Source organism: Mauremys reevesii, linkage group 8 (assembly GCF_016161935.1).
Source record: "Mauremys reevesii isolate NIE-2019 linkage group 8, ASM1616193v1, whole genome shotgun sequence".
Taxonomy (NCBI): domain Eukaryota; kingdom Metazoa; phylum Chordata; order Testudines; family Geoemydidae; genus Mauremys; species Mauremys reevesii.
In genome coordinates, this window is record NC_052630.1 from 3,212,686 (window position 1) to 3,230,260 (window position 17,575).

Sequence of the window (17,575 nt, forward strand, 5' to 3'; positions counted from 1 at the left end):
AATTGCCCTTCTACAGGGAATATAAAACGCTCAGCCCTAGGGTGAGAGAAAATGTTCCTGGTTGTTTTTAGTTGTCTAATGGAACTAGGATGAGAGAATTATCAAAAAAAAAAAGGCAAAGGAAATCATGATGCCTCATTTTACTGACACTGTCACGGCTTCCCTGGGGCTACTTCACAGCCCGGGAATTTTGTCCTGATTTCTGTGCACTGGTGAGATTCTGTCCATGTGTGATGTAAATGGCAGCATCACGACTGAAGGCTCAGCGCAGTTAATTCACCTTCATAAACAGCTGCTTTTAAGAAGAGGTTTGATACCTGCAATTTTTGTCAAACGTGCAAGTTATCAACTGGGTTCAGAGCGATTTGTTTCCCCATCAGAAGGAAGGTCACTGCAGTGCAGGGTCTTTGAGACTGTGGTTGCTGAGGAAATAAAAGGGTAGAAAAGGGGGAGACATCAGATTTCCTTCCTATTCTCCTGGTGCTAATGTGACACAAGCATGTGACACGCAATGGGCACCTCCACAAGCAGCTGTTGATCCAAATACAGAGAATATTAAGTAGGGCCTGCTGGGAGGGTTTAATAGCTGCTCCATCTTAGTGTTGCAGGGTGATGCCCCCAGGCTGCTATTAAAGCAGAAATGTGTTCCTGATGTGCAATGTCCTCTTGCAAGTTTTTGATGCAATGTTACCTTCACTCTAAAATGTGTGGGATTTTTTGGAAACACATGCATGTATATTAATGACACAGCTCCTAAAAATAGGCCCATTTTCAATCTGGTAGTGAAATAGCTGAACAAGTACTATATTTTCTATACAAACAAAACAATCCCGATCTATAGCCTCCTATATCAGACTGAGTACTGAACAGGACTGAACTTGTCAAGGGGCCAGGGCCGGCTCCAGACCCCAGTGCGCCAAGCGCGCGCGTGGGGCGGCATTTTGTCTGCAGGGCGGCTGGCGGGTCCAGCGGACCTTCCGCAGTCATGCCTGCGGGAGGTCCAACAGAGCCGCAGGACAGCGGACCTCCCGCAGGCATGACTGCGGACGCTTCGCTGGTCCCGCAGCTCGGGTGAACCGGAGCCGCGGGACCAGTGAACCCTCCACAGCTGCGGGAGGTCCAACAGAGCCGCGGGACAATGGACCTCCCGCAGGCATGACTGCTTGGGGCAGCCAAATTCCTAGAGCTGCCCCTGCAAGGGGCGGGGGGAGATGCCTTGCTTTTTATTTTTTCTCACTTGCACCTCCTTCATTAAAAGCTTTATTTCAATTATTGTATCTTTGAAGGAACATGCCAGCTTTGTGTCTTTTCACTACTTCCCCTGGCAGAGAGTTACTCTGTGCCTGACAATTGCTTACCCACAAATGGACAGGACCCTTTTCCTGCTGAGATGTGTTTGAGTAGCCTAGCTCCAGCTCATTTTTTGTTGCCATCATCATAAATATAAAAACAAGCTTCTTGTCTCCTCTCCATGTCCCATTGGCATGAGCCTCGGGGTGGGTTCTCCCCTACCTGGGAAAAGTGGCTATAGATTAGAAAGGTGACAAGCTGGGTGAAGTGATGTCTTTTATTGGACCAACTTCTGTTGGTGAGGGAGACAGTCTTCTCTGTCTCATCAACAGAAGTTGGTCCAGTAAAAGATTTAAAAATTCTTATTAAAGCTAATGTTAAAAAATTACATAATACAAAGGTTGGGAAAAAAGCATCTGTACATCTGGGTATAGTGCTTAGATTATCCACAACCATACAGTTAGTTTTTAAAAGAGTACGTAATCAACACCACCCCACATTTAGGTGAATAGATTCAACAATACAGTTTAGATATTAGAATCCGAATACTCGGGTACATCACTCATGAAAAATTGTACAGAGATTTGGTTGTGGAAAGCAAAATATATCAATAAGTGGAGATTGTTCCTCAGTAATTGAGAATTAGGTTCGTTGTCCATTTAGAAAATACAGTATTACTTCATCTACCTTGTCTCCCTAATAGCCTGTGATGGACATGGACATCATATCTTTTTGGCACCCCCAAATCTTGGTGCCTTAGGCAGCTGCCTAGTTCGCTTAGTGGTTACACTGGCCCTGATTTGACTCATTCTACGCAGCACAGATGTACAGTATTTGATATGAGGTTTAAGGCCGTGGGGAATCAGGCTATAGAACAGGGGTAGGCAACCTATGGCACGGGTGCCGAAGGCAGCACGTGAAGTGAGCTGATTTTCAGTGGTACTCACACTGCCCGGGTCCTGGCCTCCGCTCCAGGGGGCTCTGCATTTTAATTTAATTTTAAATGAAGCTTCTTAAACATTTTAAAACCCTTATTTACTTTACATACAACAAGTTTAGTTATCTATTATAGACTTATAGAAAGAGGCCTTCTAAAAACATTAACATGTATGACTGGCACGTGAAACCTTAAATTAGAGTGACTAAATGACGCCTCGGCACAGCACTTCTGAAAGGTTCCCGACCCCGCTCTAGAGTTATAGTAACCTTTGCCACTGCATTTAGTCACTTGCAAGTTCAGACAGGCAACAAGAGAGCCTGGCAAAGCAATGAATTCTTCTCTCGCTCTGTGTAGCTATTCCACTTCTGAATGGAAAAGGCTGCTCCAGTTTGTCTCCCATAAGTCACTGGACCCACCTCTCAGCTATTTATTACCTCACTTGCTGGGATTTATCTCATAGAGGGTGACCAGATAGAAAGCGTGAAAAATCAAGACGGGGATGGGGGGGTAATAGGAGCCTATATAAGAAAAATTCCCAAATATCGGGACTGTCCCTATAAAATCGTGACATCTGATCACCCTAATCTCATATGATTCCTTTAAAAAAAAAATCAGAGCCCTTCCCCATTCTCTGAAACCAGGGAGTCCTCATCACCTGCTCATCTCTTAGCAATGTAGTTACACCTGAAATACTGGTTTACGAACCATGTGCAAGATGAGCTACCTGACCGGAATCCAGAGGGGAGGATAAGACCATTTCAGGTGTGACTAATACCCTCAGCAACATGAAACAGCCTTTCCTTTCCTTTCAGCCTCTACCCCTTCCGCCCACATAGCCCAGCCTAGGAACGTAATGGAACAACTCAAGGTATCAATTATCCTACATTAGAAATAAGATGAAAACTTCATGCTGAATCTGTTGCCATTGGATGCCTAATAGGCGAAGTTGCTTTGGAAACATGCTTCCGAAGGACATGGGGAAACATTCTACTGTGGTGTGGTGTAATCTGAGAGCCGGAAGGAACAGTCTCCTGCTTCAAATGGGGGAGAGATCCTTTTCCTTTGCCATGGGGGTTTGGGGAAGCGCCTGTTTTTCAGATGATCGCATTTCAAGAACGGGGCGGGAAAAGCTTGAAAAACTGGACTTCAGTGAGCAAACAGCCTTTAATTCAGCAGTTCTCAACATAACCGTTGTCTGGGGTGACAGTGTTGTTAGATTGGGGTCATGTTATTTCACAAAAATTCTATTTCATTTAAAAAAAAGTTTCTAGCCTTCATGGATGTGGGAAAAAGGGTTAAGTGTGACCCAAGTATATCCTAAAGGCTCAAAAAGGAAATTAACAGAACTCCACATTTATTATTATTAATCTCATTTTTGGAGGGCTTTACTCATATTTCTGAACGCTTGACATTGGCATTACTGTTTTACAGCAGAGGCCTGTCCGTCTGGGTTTTAATCCTGACTCTGCGCTGGCCCAGTAATGAGGGTAGAATACCAGATAGTCTGGCAGCTTTCCCAGGGGCTGCAGCGTTAAGATGCGCTATATTTTCCGGGGAGTTTTCTTTCGCATCCCTCACTGATTTTTGCACTCTCCCCAACAAGCAGTTGTAGGTGAATTCCTGCAGGCAAAAGGCCAAGTTTTCCTGAAGAAGCAGCAAGTTACACGTCCTATCTTGCTGCCATGGGATGTTTATGGGCGTCCTGCTCTCCTTTGTAGCCATGGCAGGAGAAGACAAGTGGCAATTGATATGCACCCCATCAAGTGCTGAGGGAGGGGGAAACTCACTGTTATCTGCTATTGATCCAGAGACAGGCTGAATGCCTGGCAATTTGCAGCTAAGGGATGGAGATTCCACTAGACTAGTGAGGATAACTATAGGGACATTCATTAGAAGCTTCCAGGCGTCAGATCAAGTGGGTTTTGTAAGGACCGAGCACAGAAGCCAAGTGACACACTCTTCCAAAGGTCATTTTGTTTGTTGATCCCTTATCTGCAAAACACTCACCCCAAAAGCTGAAATCAAGTGAAACTCAGATGGTTGTTTTTTTTGGGGGGTGGGGGTGGGGGTGGGGGGGTAGGTTGTCACAAACATGAAAGGCAGCCTGGGTGTGTGGAAATGTTGGACACTAGTTTTGAGCAAATGTGGGCACTTTTGAGCCAGCTAATAAAACGACAGTAATGAGATAATGTGCTTTGCACCTATGTAGTTCCTTTAATCTTATTTTTTCTGTCAGCCAGATTCATTCCCCAGCTACCCTTTATGCAAAAGTTCTATAGAACTGAAAATAAGGAATTCTGTCCCTGCTGTAGAATTTCATCGGACTGTTTTCAAACCCATGTGACAACTGCAAACAACATATAGAAAGGATCCCATTCTATTTCCATGGAAGCCTATACGTTTCGTTCCTATTCACTTTCAGAGGCCTCTCCCATAAGCAATCTTCTGAAGCTGGCGTTTTTTACGGCAGCCCTGCCACAGACAGTGTGCCCTCTTAAGGCAGGAGTATCGTTTTAGGTTCTGTGACTTTGATTCGGTTAAATTTATTTTCCCTCCTTTCCCGACCCCCAGTCCTGTGCTAAAAGTTACCTTTATCTCTTCAGCTATACTGACTTGAAAAGACCTCTAAGTGATGCAGGCTACAATGCGGATGATCCAAAATCTGGTACTCTTTCCCCTCTGATCATTACAGAAGCAGTCCCTCCACCTGGTGTTAAGCAGGCATTGTGCTTCTAGAGGGGCCCGAGGTTTAAACCAAGGTCCTGACCACTTTAGGCCAGTAAAGATAGGATGCACTGATGCAAGTGTGTTTCCTCCGCATTGCAACTTCTATGGTGTCCTTAGAGGAAACTGAAGCATGAAGGGTGCATCCAAGTGGGACTAACCCCTGGGAGAAGGTGGCAGCGAGCACCTGCTGGAGTGCAGAAGCCCTTTTAGATGCAGCGAGCTGTGCTAGTGCGGAGAATCTGGAGCATAGTTCAAACCTGTGTTGAATCAGGCTTGTCCGCTCTTCCATCAAAGCTTTGTGTGTGTGACTGTGAACTGGATTTGCAACTCAATTTTGCAGAAAGTGTTTGTTTTCCCTTGAAATTTTTCATTTTTCTTGTTGTTGGAAAAGGGAGAGCCCGAAACATGAAGAATGTTTAGGTTTTGACAAAAAGTCAAAATTTTTGGTGACATTCAACAGCCTGCCATTTTTGCAGGCATAATTTGACATAATTTAGGATTTGCCCATTTCTCCAATGAGCCCCACTTTTATTTTTCCCAATTACAAAAATCAGTACACATTGGTGGTGGTTGTGTTATGGGACATATTGCTAGGTACCAGGTGCTTTATCATCACAGAAGCATTTTTAATAGAGATGGAAGCTTCTGTTGACCAACATAGGAACAACAAAAAAATACAAAACATCATCTCCGGCTGCACAGCGAAGATGATTCATGAATTTAACACCATATTCAATCACAAGCAGAAATATACTTCACCATAAATAAATTTAAATTCATTGTACAAAAAACCCCAAGCAGCTCTTCGTACAAATATGGTACATTGGACAAGTGTTCTTGCAAACATTTTTTTTTTTAAACTTTCAAGAACAAAGTTTTGCTCTGGTTCACAAACACACAAACCAACTGAACTGGAATAATGCAGGAGAAAAAGGACTAGAGTGTTCACCGCTCCTAACAAGTGTTGCTGGAGAAAAGAATGCGATTGAAGTACAGCGTTTGAGTTGGTTTGACTTCCCCTTTCTACTGGGCTGCTCAAAATCAAGTACATCGTCATCAAGGAATGGGGCTGTGCACTGCAAATACTCACATTTCATAGATTTTTAAGGCCTGAAGGGATCATTATGACAATCTAGTCTGACCTCCTGCATAACTCAAGCCACAACATTTTATCCACTAATTGCTGCATCAAACCCAACAACTTCTGTGTGCGTATAAGGAAGACATATATCCAGTCTTGATTTAAGGACTCTGAGGGTATGTCTACACTGCAATGTAAGCCCGGGGTCAGTAGAACTTAAGTGAGCGGAACATGTGTTTATTAACCTAGGCCTTGAGAGTCTACACTCATTTGTAACTCCTGGTTAGGAATTGTTGAATCCTGGGTCTCAATCTGGCGTGCCAGCATCTACACTGCATTATGCAGACCTGAGTCCAACCACTCATATCCCAGACTTGCTAGTTCTCCCCCTCCCCCCAATATGGCTGCCCTAGCCCTTTGTTTGTGGTGCAGAGTGGAGAAATCTGACTGTCCAGAAGACACAGAAAGTTCACCCATGGGATTGTGGGATACTCTTGGTGGCTACGCAGAGCATGAGTCCATGGGGCCTTGGTTCCAAGCCCTGGGTTAGCACAATTTATGTGTAGACGGTAGCAGGGTTAGGCTTGAACTTGAGTTCGAACCCTGGGCTTACACTGCAGTGTAGACATACCCCAAGTGCAGGAGGATTTACCACACCCTTTGGTAGTCTGTTCCAGTGGTTAATTACCCTCACTGTTAATAATTTGCACCTTAATTCCATTAAAGATGATCAGATTAAAAAGAACAAGCAAAAAAGAAAAGGTTGTCCAGTTCATTCAATGGCTTATGGGCCCAATCTTGAAACCCTTACTAATATGCAGTAAAGCAGGATTTGAGAACTGGAGCCAACATCTACACAAGTGACTTGCATCCTTTTGGTAGAAATGGGTATTGAAATCAAGTTGCATCAATAAAGGTTGTATGACTGAGCCCTCGCTGCCATCCCATGTCACTTGAGCAACAGGGTAAAACACCCGCATAAACCCTACAGCTGAAATATACTCTGTTTTGATCATACGGCTTTGGTTTCCTGCTCATAATTTTTGATTCCCTCCCCAACAGGTCCTGAGAAGAGTGGGGAGGTCATTTTGTTCAAGCAAATTCCCCGTTCGTGGACAACACACACATATATTGGTCTCTGCATTCCATTTCAGCTCATGCAACTGTGCTTTATAGGCCTCAAGAATTAATCCCCTAAAACAACAGCAAAAGAACATTACATTTTGCAAGCTGATGTTCATACATGGTGAAATACACCACAACTCATTCAGAGCCTAAGCGCTGGCAGACAGACAGGCTTTAACTGCGTACAACCAACTGCGTCTAGCTGCTGGGGCCAGGCCGTGTGGTACACTTCACCCTTATGGATTAAGCTTGTAGTGTTTTGTGCCACAACCAGGCCCACCAACAGAAAGGCTGGGCCCGCCAACAGAAATTCGTCACTTCCAGGACCACTTGCGCTGGCCAATTGCGTTGGCCCGTGGGGCCCCTCAAAACGCGGGGCCCAGACCGGTCATGTGCGCCTAGGAGCCCTGCAAGCAGCCTCCGACTGCTGCTGCCACTACTGTGGCGCGGCCGGGGGCCCCTCGGCCCTTTTAAATCACCTGGGCCCCATGGCAACTGCCCCCTTTATGCCCCCCCACCACTGGTCAGCGGGCCTGGCCATTCTGTAAAAGTCTCAGGAGGGGCTGGATATTTCATTTCTGTGGTGCCCAGATGGTGCTCTGAGAGCCATATAGGAACCTAGTTTCAGAGGGGCAGCCGTGTTAGTCTGTTTCAGCAAAAACGAGGAGTCTCACGGCACCTTAAAGACTAACAAATTGATTTGAGCATAAGCTTTTGTGGGCTATGACCCACTTCTTCTTCAGATGACCCCACTTGGTAAGGCAACTCCCATCTTTTCTTGGCTGCATATTTGTTGCCTGCCTACTGTAATTTTCACTCCATACATCTGAAGAAGTGGGTCATAGCCCATCAAAGCTCATGCTCTAATAAATGTGTTAGTCTTTAAGGTGCCACAAGACTCCTCATGGTATATAGGAACCTGTGCTTTCAGTTCAGGGACACTTCATACCAAAATAACAAACAACTGTTTAGCCTAGTGGTTCTCAAACTGTGGGCTGGGACTTGAAAGTGACTGCGGCCCCCTCTCCCTCACCTGAGGCGGCGGGATTTGGACTGTGGCCCCGTCTCCCCACACCCGAGGTGGTGGGGGGCTCCACCCCACTCCTAGGGTCACGTAGTAACTTTGTTGTCAGAAGGGTGTCATGGTGCAATGAAGTTTGAGAACCCCTTTAGCCCAATAAAAAATACCATTTAGGATCTTTTCTGTCATCTCATTTCACATACACACACAAAAATAACATGCCTGATGCCCCCACTCTGCTAACCCAGTTTTTTACACTTATGTAGGTCCACTGACTTCAATATAGTAACATCAGGCTAAAAGTGGTGTAACAGAGCAGGGAACCAGGCCTTTCATCCTTAGTAGAGGAGCATATATCATATAGAAAGCAAAACCTTTCAGTGTTTGTGTCCTTGAACATTCTGTTCTTCCTTCAGATGGGATGGAAAAGAATCCCCCCTCTCAGCCTCCAGGCTTTCCCTGCCTTAGTCAATGATTTGAGATGATCTCCCTCAGCCTTCATGTTAGTTTCAGATTAAAATGCACCAGAGATTTCTTTTTTGTAGCTTATACAGCTGCCTCAGTAACCAACGGAAACTCAAGGTGGCAAATATGCCCAGCAGCGCTTGTGGGGGATATTCACTGGTTACCAGGGAAACAGAGGTAGGTCTCTGGGAGAACAAAGGCATCTCCCATCAGAAATTCACCTCTAGCCAACAATATTGAGCTTGCTGCTGGTCTCAAAGTCAGAATTTTTCAATTTTGCAACAGAAAAGCTTCAAAAACAGGTTCCAAGGAGAAACTGCTGAACTTGAATTGATATGCAAACTAGATACTATCAATTTAGGTTTAGAGACTGGGAATGGCTGAGCCATTACACACATTGAATCTATTTCCCCCATGTTAAGTATCTTGTCAAACTGTCTTAAATGGGCCATCTTGATTCTCACTACAAAAGTTTTTTTTTCTCCTGCTGACAACAGTTCATCTTAATTAATTTAGCCTCTTACAGTTGGTTGGGCAACTCCCACCTTTTCATGTTCTCTGTATGTATAAGCAGCAAAGAATCCTGTGGCACCTTATAGACTAACAGAAGTTTTGCAGCATGAGCTTTCGTGGGTGAATACCCACTTCTTCGGATGCAAGCAGTGGAAATTTCCAGGGACAGGTGTGTATATATAAGCAAGCAAGAAGCAAGCTAGAGATAACGAGGTTAGATCAATCAGGGAGGATGGGGCCCTGTTCCAGCAGCTGAGGTGTGAAAGCCAAGGGAGGAGAAACTGGTTCTGTAATTGGCAAGCCATTCACAGTCTGTATGTATATATCTCCTCACTATATGTTCCATTCTATGCATCCGATGAAGTGGGCTGTAGCCCACGAAAGCTTATGCTCAAATAAATTTGTTAGTCTCTAAGGTGCCACAAGTGCTCCTGTTCTTTTTGCGGATACAGACTAACACGGCTGCTACTCTGAAAATAGACAGAATGTTCCACTCGGGACACCTCTTGAACTGATCTACTTTCTGTTCCCTCAGACAGAGTAATTACCCACTGTCTCTGGCTTCCCAGCATTTGTGAGAGCACTGCATTGTCCTAAATAAGCTGAACAGAGTGTCTGGGTTATGTTGAGATACAGTGCATTAACATGGCTCTATTACATAATGGCAAAGGTCTGATTTAACCTAAATAAAATCAAGAAATTAAAACTTTCTCAGGGGTGAGGCCAGGGTGGATTAAGAGAGGTGAGGAGAGGGCAGGGTCTGATCTCATCTATATCTGTGTAAATCTGGAGTGACTTCACTGAAGTCCATGGGGTTACACCAGGTTTACCCCTGTATAGATGAGATCCGGATCTGGCCCCTTAGCTTTTTGCCACATCAAAGAAGACCCTTCATCTCACTTCAAAGAAGTTGATGTGGGGAAGAAGGGAAGACAATGAGTTCTGAAATTTTCCTTGATGATTCAACTAGGTTCTTTTAATCTCACAGGATCTTGGACAATGTTTAAGAGTCAGAAGGAAACAGAATCCTGTATTTCCTTTGTAGAACCCTCTGAGTACTATAGTCATCTCCTTTCTGACGCTTATTTCATTTCCTCTGCTCTAAAGGATCCTGCTGTTTCTGTGTAATAGGGTTTCCGTTCACCCCGACTGGAACTCTCCATGCCCTGTAGGCATATGCACTGGAGGAACTCATTTGAAACCAAGAAAACCATCACTCAAGAATGGACACAAATTGTAGCTTCCAGCTCATTGTCAAATGTGGATGTTTGATCCTTGGCTAAAAACCAAAGTACATGTACATTCTGGAGGTAAGCCGGGCTGCCAGGATCGCTGATTCCTCCTCCCACCCCAGGAATATAGCGAGTGGAATTTTCAGGTAAATGCAGCCCACAGCATTCATTAGGCGATTTCATTGTTTACTCCCTGGTAGATATAGCTTCAGGGGCACCTCTTTTGAATTAGTAGTGGGGCTATGGCATGTAGTGGGAAACCACCAGGATGGTATCTTGTCTCCCAGCTCTCTGAAATGCAGGCACGGTGAAAAGAGTGGGGAAATCTCCAACCCCATGTAAGCAGTGACACTAGACTCAAACTCTGAATCTACTTGGTTTCTTTTCTCTGGTCAGATGACTTCTTCCTCTGTGGGCTGGCAAGTGAAAAGTGCTGCTATTGTGCCTCACCAAATGAGGGACGTCTTCAAACCCTCCTGCCGCTGTCATGCATCACAGGGGAAGTTCCACTTGCGGCAGTGGGAGATGGCTTCTGGCACTCTGAAACAATCAGCTCGTGACTGGAACCCGACACCTAGGACTCTAATATGGCTTCAGAGTTTTGGGTTTGACTGGACGTATCACAGAAAAACAAAACCAAAAAAACCCAACCCACTGCAGGGAAGAAAAGCACATCCTGCCCCCCTCCCACACCCAGTCTCAAAGCTACAGGTAAAGCCAACCACAGGGATGCTACAGCACATGCACTCAAACAGGGCCAGCTAGGAAGATGTGTGTATCGGGTGTACCCAATCTCTCTTGTTGCCAGAGCCACATTGTCAAGTTTCCCCTTCCCAGTTCTTGTTCTGATCCAGTCACTGTTCCTCCCTAATCCCAAAGGGGTTTAATATCCACACTAGCACTTGCTGCTTAGCAAGTGGTAGCCAGGGACTGGTGGATGGGAGGCTGGAAGCAGCGCACATGCTCAACCGTGGAGCTGTCTGTTTCCACAGACTTCATGTACTTGTTCAGGATGGCGAAAATCTCGTTGTTCAGAATCTGATACTTCCTGATGCGGTCAGCCATCTTCTTCAGGGGCTGGAGAGGGGAAAAGAAGGCCGAGAGATGAAGCAATCCCTCTTGGTCTGCTGGAAAGCATAACCAGTACCACGAGCCCGCTAGTAGGAAACCTCAGTGGGGCAGTTACAACCCCTGTTACATTTCCACCTCGCTCCCCACAGTGAACAGCGAGTCACCTCCATTCTGTGGGCCCTGAGTCATGCCAAGTCTAACCTAATTCCCCCCCTCCCCGACTTACTTATTGCTAAAGCCGGTGCAATGACAGTATGGCTAATGGGCATTATTATTAATTATTATTTGCATGCAGCTCCCCACGGCCAAGCTGAAGGTCCCCACTTTAAGAGCAAAAGGGTTCTGTTCCCATGCCCCGTTAAAGCCTTGGCCTCTCTGCTGCAACTCCAGGTAGGAATCCCACCGTGGATGGCTCTAGCCCAATCTGGGCGTTGTTTAAAGACACACTGGGACCCCCGTTGGGGATTCAGCACCTTGTTGTCCATCTGTGAATAACAGTGAGACCCTAGAAGCAGCAAAGAATCCTGTGGCACCTTATAGACTAACAGACGTTTTGCAGCATGAGCTTTCGTGGGTGAATACCCACTTCATCGGATGTGAGACCCTGTTACAGTGCCAGAGCAGGGAGAGGGTAGTTTTGTGTTTCTGACCCTTCAAAAGGGGGTGGGAGGTGGCTGTCCCCGGCCTTACCACGTTCTTGATGATTTCATCCTTCCCATCCTGTCTCTGCACCTTCAGCAGATGGTAACAGAAGTCAAAGAGGTCGAAGCGCCGCTGCTGCCCGAGGAGAACAATGACGGAGCAGCCTGCCCAATTCAAACCGTCTCCAAAGCACTGCCTGGAGAGGGCCAGAGAGACATGAGAGGAGCTATTTAGAGAAGGGTTGTCCCACATGATATGAGTCACCTTCCTCACTGAATTCCTGCTGTCTTGACTCTTTCACACAGCTACCGTGTAAATGTGCGTGAGAGCAAATGAACTAAAAAGCAGCCATGCAGAACCCCAGTGGAGCCAGCCTGTCTCCTCGGAGCTCAAAGCAGGCAGCATGGCCTAGCGGACGGAACTTAGAAGACCTGGTTTCTATTCCCAGCTTTGACAATATGCTGCTCGGTGACCTCCAGCAAGTCCCTTCCTCTCGCTGTGCCTCAGTTTCTCTTCCCATCTTTTATCTTCCTATTTAGCTTGAAAACTCATTGGGGCAAAGTCTGTTTTGCTGTCAAGTATCAGGAGGTAGCTGTGTTAGTCTGTATCCACAAAAACAACAAGGAGTCCGGTGGCACCTTGTTAGTCTTTAAGGTGCCACCGGACTCCTTGTTGTTTCTGTTTCGCTGTGTCTGTCCCGCACTAAGAGGCCTTGATCTTCGCTGGGTTCCTTAGGGGCCCCAGTAATAGAAATAAACCACAACAGGAAACTGAACAGACCAGAAGGCTGCAGCTAGGCCAGGGGTTCTCACACTTCGTTGCACCCCCACCCTCCCTTCTAACAACAAAAATTGCAACATGACCCCAGGATGGGGGGGGACCAAAGCCTGATTCACACTGCCCCAGGTGGGGGAGTCGAAGCCAAAGCCTGAGCCCCCTGCTCTGGGTGTGAAAGGGGTCTAAGCCACAGCCTAAGGGCTTCAGTCCCAGCCAGGGGGCCTGTAACCTGAGCCCTACCACCCAGAGCTGAATCCCTCAGGCAGTGCGGCTCGGGCTTCATCCCCGAGCCCCAGCAAGTCTAAGCCAGCCCTAGCGACCCCATGAAAATGGGGTCCCGACCCACTCTGAGGTCCTGACCCACAGTTTGAGAACCGCTGAGCTAGGCTAATGCAGTGCAATCTCACTTCATCGCCAAGGGGGTGTTTCGTCACCACCCTTATCGTGGCTGTGCAGAAATGAAGGAAAAATACCAACGCGCTTGGTGTAAGTGGAAGAGTTGTTGTGAGATCTTCCTTTACACTAGGGATAACCCCGGTATCTTACACCGCGCTCCCGCTCTCTCTATTGCCTCAGGCTGCGGAAGATGTACCTGCCGGTGGCCCCCTTTGCCTGCATGTTCATCTCAGTGACTGTCCTCACATCATGCTCTATCCCGGCTTTTACACTTTCTGTGAATGTTACTACTTGTGAATGGTGCCAAATCAACAGCCCTGGAGAGTGGAGTCCTCTGCTCAGCCACAGAACAGGCCCAGCCCAATCTCGCCAGCTCCACTGCAGCCCTGAGGGGTAGGCAATGTGGCCTAGTGGCCAGCACACTGCACTGGGACTCAGGAGACCTGGATTCTATTCCTGGCTCAGCCTGTGGGGTGACTTTGGGCAAAACGGTGCCCTCATCTATAAAGGGGATAATGATTCTGATCTACCGACAGTTACTACGCAAGAACAAGGCATTATTATTATTCTAGTTCTGTGTCTCAGCCCATTGTATGCCTGGCCTCTGTTTGTGGGGCTGGCTTTTGTGACTGGGATATCAGTTCCCTGGCAGCGCCAAACATATTTCATATGGGCTGCCATTAGACAGTCGTGCCCAGCTGCAGCGGGCTTTGAACTGGCAGTGGAGGTAAAAGGCTCTGTATTACAGTACTGCTTGGTTGTTACCTAGGGTTCCACATTATCACAACACGCTTCTCTGACCAAGAGTCTGGGTATCCCTCACAATCCTCACATGCCCGGCTGGCACACGCTAACCCACAAACAGCGCTGAGGCCAGCACCAGTGCAGGTAAACTCACTCTGCAGTGAACTCGTTTGTCCCCACGGGGATGCAGTACACGAACTGCATGGCACTCCAGAGCCGGTGGAACTCGACACACTCATCCACGTGCATGACCCCGTTGGTAGGGGGAGGCCCACGCCAGATTGGGTCCTGCAGGTAGCTGCGAATGCGCGTCAGGATCACCTCGAACATGGAGAGCCCACAGCACAGCCGCTCCTTGGTCAGCAAGTCACCCTCCCGAGCAATGGCTATTTGCTGAGAAGGAAGATAACCACAGAAACAAAAGCGGGTGTGTAATGACCTCCCTTTTGGAATTCTGCACTGATCTCCATCCTGCCTCTCTCAGTTCTTTCGTATTTCATATCATATTCCATGCAAGACCAGACCTTACCTCTGACATGTTCCCGTGGTACGCCCCTCCTGAGAACAGCCATCCCACTTAGGGTAGGGCAGAAGAATATAAAGGACATAGTCCTCAAATATTTTGCATAAGTCTAAACATTTTTATCCTTTGGAAATAACTGAATACCTTGGAAGTTAGATGCTGAAGTCTGCTTTCATCCAGAAGCATTTATCCTCAATCCTGCCTGCACACGGCTATGTTACTGTGGGACTGCTCGGGACTGCTGGACTGCATGTACTGGGTTGTTTCTGTCATACCACTCATGGATAGTAGACAATGAAGCCTGCTCTGTTACTGTAGGGTGATTGGTGAGACCTGAGCTGTGGACACTAGTTTGTTATTATAGGGATACTCCCTGTACACACTTGTTTGCTATGATAGGGTTGTTCATAGCAACTGATCCAATATGGTGTGTGCAAATACCTAATAGGCACACCCAGTTAGACATATGCAAACACTGTGCACGTTTAGCTTTGAAAAACGGGTTTATGCAGACTTTGAGAGGATGTCGGGTACATCCTCTCCTAGCCTTGCCATGATCTCTTTAAAAAGCAGGAATGCTGTAAAATTCTTGGCTTGTTTTCTAGGTAGGATTAAAAAAACGCTCTGAAAAATATTTGAAGCCACCACAAACTTAGTACTGGGGGAAAAAAGCATATTTTAGAAGACGCTTGAGGTAACCAACTTCATGAACTTTTGGGAGGATGGGGGTGAAATGTATAAGCATACTGAGAACTGAATAATACCTACTCTCAGATACACCCGTGCAAATCTGGAATAGTTCCACTGACATCAACAGAGTTACCCAGATGCACACTGTGTAACAGAGCAGAATCTGGCCTCATTTCATCCCTCAGTGACAGTCCCTACCCTAGAAAAAAAGGTGATTTAGGGCATAAAAGCAACTGTGTCCTTTGCCCTAGCAAAGCAGCTCTGGTTATTGTCTGTAGCAGCAGTGAGTTGTGCTAGTTTGAAGAGTATCATTAGTTAACTTTCTTTTGGCTCTTGTAATCGTTGTTTCGTGCCATTTCCACCTGCATTGTTGACTCCCACTGCTTCCTCCCAGGGCCCGTGCAGTCAGTTAGGAAAATGGTGCATTGAGTTACAATTACATTTGCCAAGCGTAACAAGGTAAATGGAAGCATAGCTTTGTTACCATGCCTGCCTGGCCGGGGAGTCAAAACGTGTTGGGTCTGCTGTGGTCCCAGAAGATCACCCTCGTCTGAGTGTTTGTCGAGGCGTTTTATTCCCATGGACAGAGCACTTTGCTCCCGGTGTTACATGGCACCTGCATGCACAGCAGATGTGGCACTTTCTAGCCTTACTGCCCATGCTAGGGGGTTTCCTGTGGCTTTAAGCAGTTGCTATATTTCTGACTATCCCAGGAGCTTCTATAACAAATACATTTTTATCTGATCAGGATCAATACTGGATGCGGGTCGCAGATGGAAGGGGCAGGGGTGTGGCCCAGGTAGACAGTGAGAAGGTGAGTGTTTGCTCAAATTACTTACAAGACAGTGCATCCAAATTAATGTCGACTTGTGGGGATCTGGTTTTGGAAACATCTGGGGCTCATTCTACTCAGCTGATTGCCCTAATTAGTAACATTTTAGCCACCTACAGAGACAAATCTAGTGGCAGTGGATCCAGTCATTCACTCTGTCCTTTTTGCTGCCCTAAACCACAGGTCCCCACTAATCGAAAGCCAGGAACTCCTGAAACTTGTCTCCACCAGACGTTTAAAAAGCCCTGGCCGTGCCTTGACACCCCACTTCATTAGAAGTGGTTTATGCAGGCAGTATTTGTTTGGTAAATATTGAAAGTGGAAGTTCTACAATTACCGCCTGCTGCAGTTACAAGGACAGCCTGGTAGCATAAAAGCACCAGGCAATTAATATTCAACGAAGAGAAAATATACAGTGAAAGGCAAGGGAGAGTACAGATTCTGCCAGGCAGCAGCACCAGCTCTAACTCTGTTAAACTGCAGAATGTGGGTTTCACATAACTGCTTCACTTCCCTGGTGCTCAGACACCGAGCTGGTAGTGGTGGCAGGGAGATATGCCTTAGTGGATAGGTGGGTAGAGTGATTCCTGCAGAGCATGCCTGTAGCACAGCCGCCCGGCTAGAATTTCAAGGCTAAAATACTGAGTGGGCCCACAGCAACATGGCCACTAAATCTGCATGCACATGGGCTGGTGGGCACAGAAACCGACCTGACATTAGTGTCTGCTCAGCAGGCTAAGGGATTGTATTATTTATTTACAGTGTTACTGTTCGTGGGATCCATTCGCCATGCACACCCGCTTCAGTGAGGTCAGATTGTCTGGAATGAACTAGTCCAATAATCTCAATATATGATTTTTGAAGAAACTGTAAAAGGACCAGTTCTGCCCTCAGCCGCACACACAGCGCTACCAGGGATGAAGCAGGATCTCCAGGCATTCAAGGGCAGACTTTGGTCCTATGGCTGATCATCAGAAAGCCTTAATATAAGGCTGGCCATGTGGCTGCCTACCAGGCTAACAGCAGTGGAGGGCAATACTCGTATATCAAAGCCAGACCTGGAGTCTGAAGTCCCGTCATCATGTCCCAGTGGTAAGAAACACGCCTGTGTCGTGTCCGAGATACTGAACTCTCGTGAACAGCGTTACAGTGGGAGGGTGAGGGCAGCATACGACTCACAAGCTGCTGCAACTAAGGGTGGGCTTTGCAGGAGGGCCCAACTCTAGTCCCACTGAGCTCCATGGGTCACCTCCCACTGCCTGCGGGGGGAGAGGGGGCAGCTAGGCTCACTCTGCTAAATGGACATTTTCTCATTCTTGTTGGGGAGTTTACTCAATGAGCCATTCTGGCACCTCGGATTCTGCATTAATCTCACACACAAATGATGATTTAAGTCCTGCTCACTGCCTGTTTGCTTGTCATTGTATAAACCCAGCCTACACATAGCCCCCTTTTAATGCACAAACCATCTACAGCCTGGGCCAAAGCCATGGAAAGACTCTCACT

The 17,575-nt window shown here is 46.7% G+C and overlaps 1 protein-coding gene across 5 annotated transcripts in view; it reads right to left on the minus strand.

Annotated features, from left to right (window-relative positions):
• Nucleotides 1–9,558: 9,558 nt before the first annotated feature.
• The window catches only part of CYFIP2 (cytoplasmic FMR1 interacting protein 2), a 76,697-nt gene continuing 68,680 nt past the window's right edge, over nucleotides 9,559–17,575 (minus strand). For 3 of the 5 annotated variants that reach the window (XM_039484833.1, XM_039484832.1, XM_039484836.1), the window contains 3 exons: nucleotides 14,179–14,417; nucleotides 12,156–12,303; nucleotides 11,304–11,471 (listed from right to left, as the gene is read on the minus strand). In XM_039484833.1, the coding sequence (XP_039340767.1) occupies nucleotides 11,304–11,471; nucleotides 12,156–12,303; nucleotides 14,179–14,417 (555 nt within the window). Of the gene's footprint in view, nucleotides 11,472–12,155; nucleotides 12,304–14,178; nucleotides 14,418–17,575 lie in introns of those variants that run through there. The other 2 variants (XM_039484831.1, XM_039484834.1) reach the window with 2 other exon arrangements.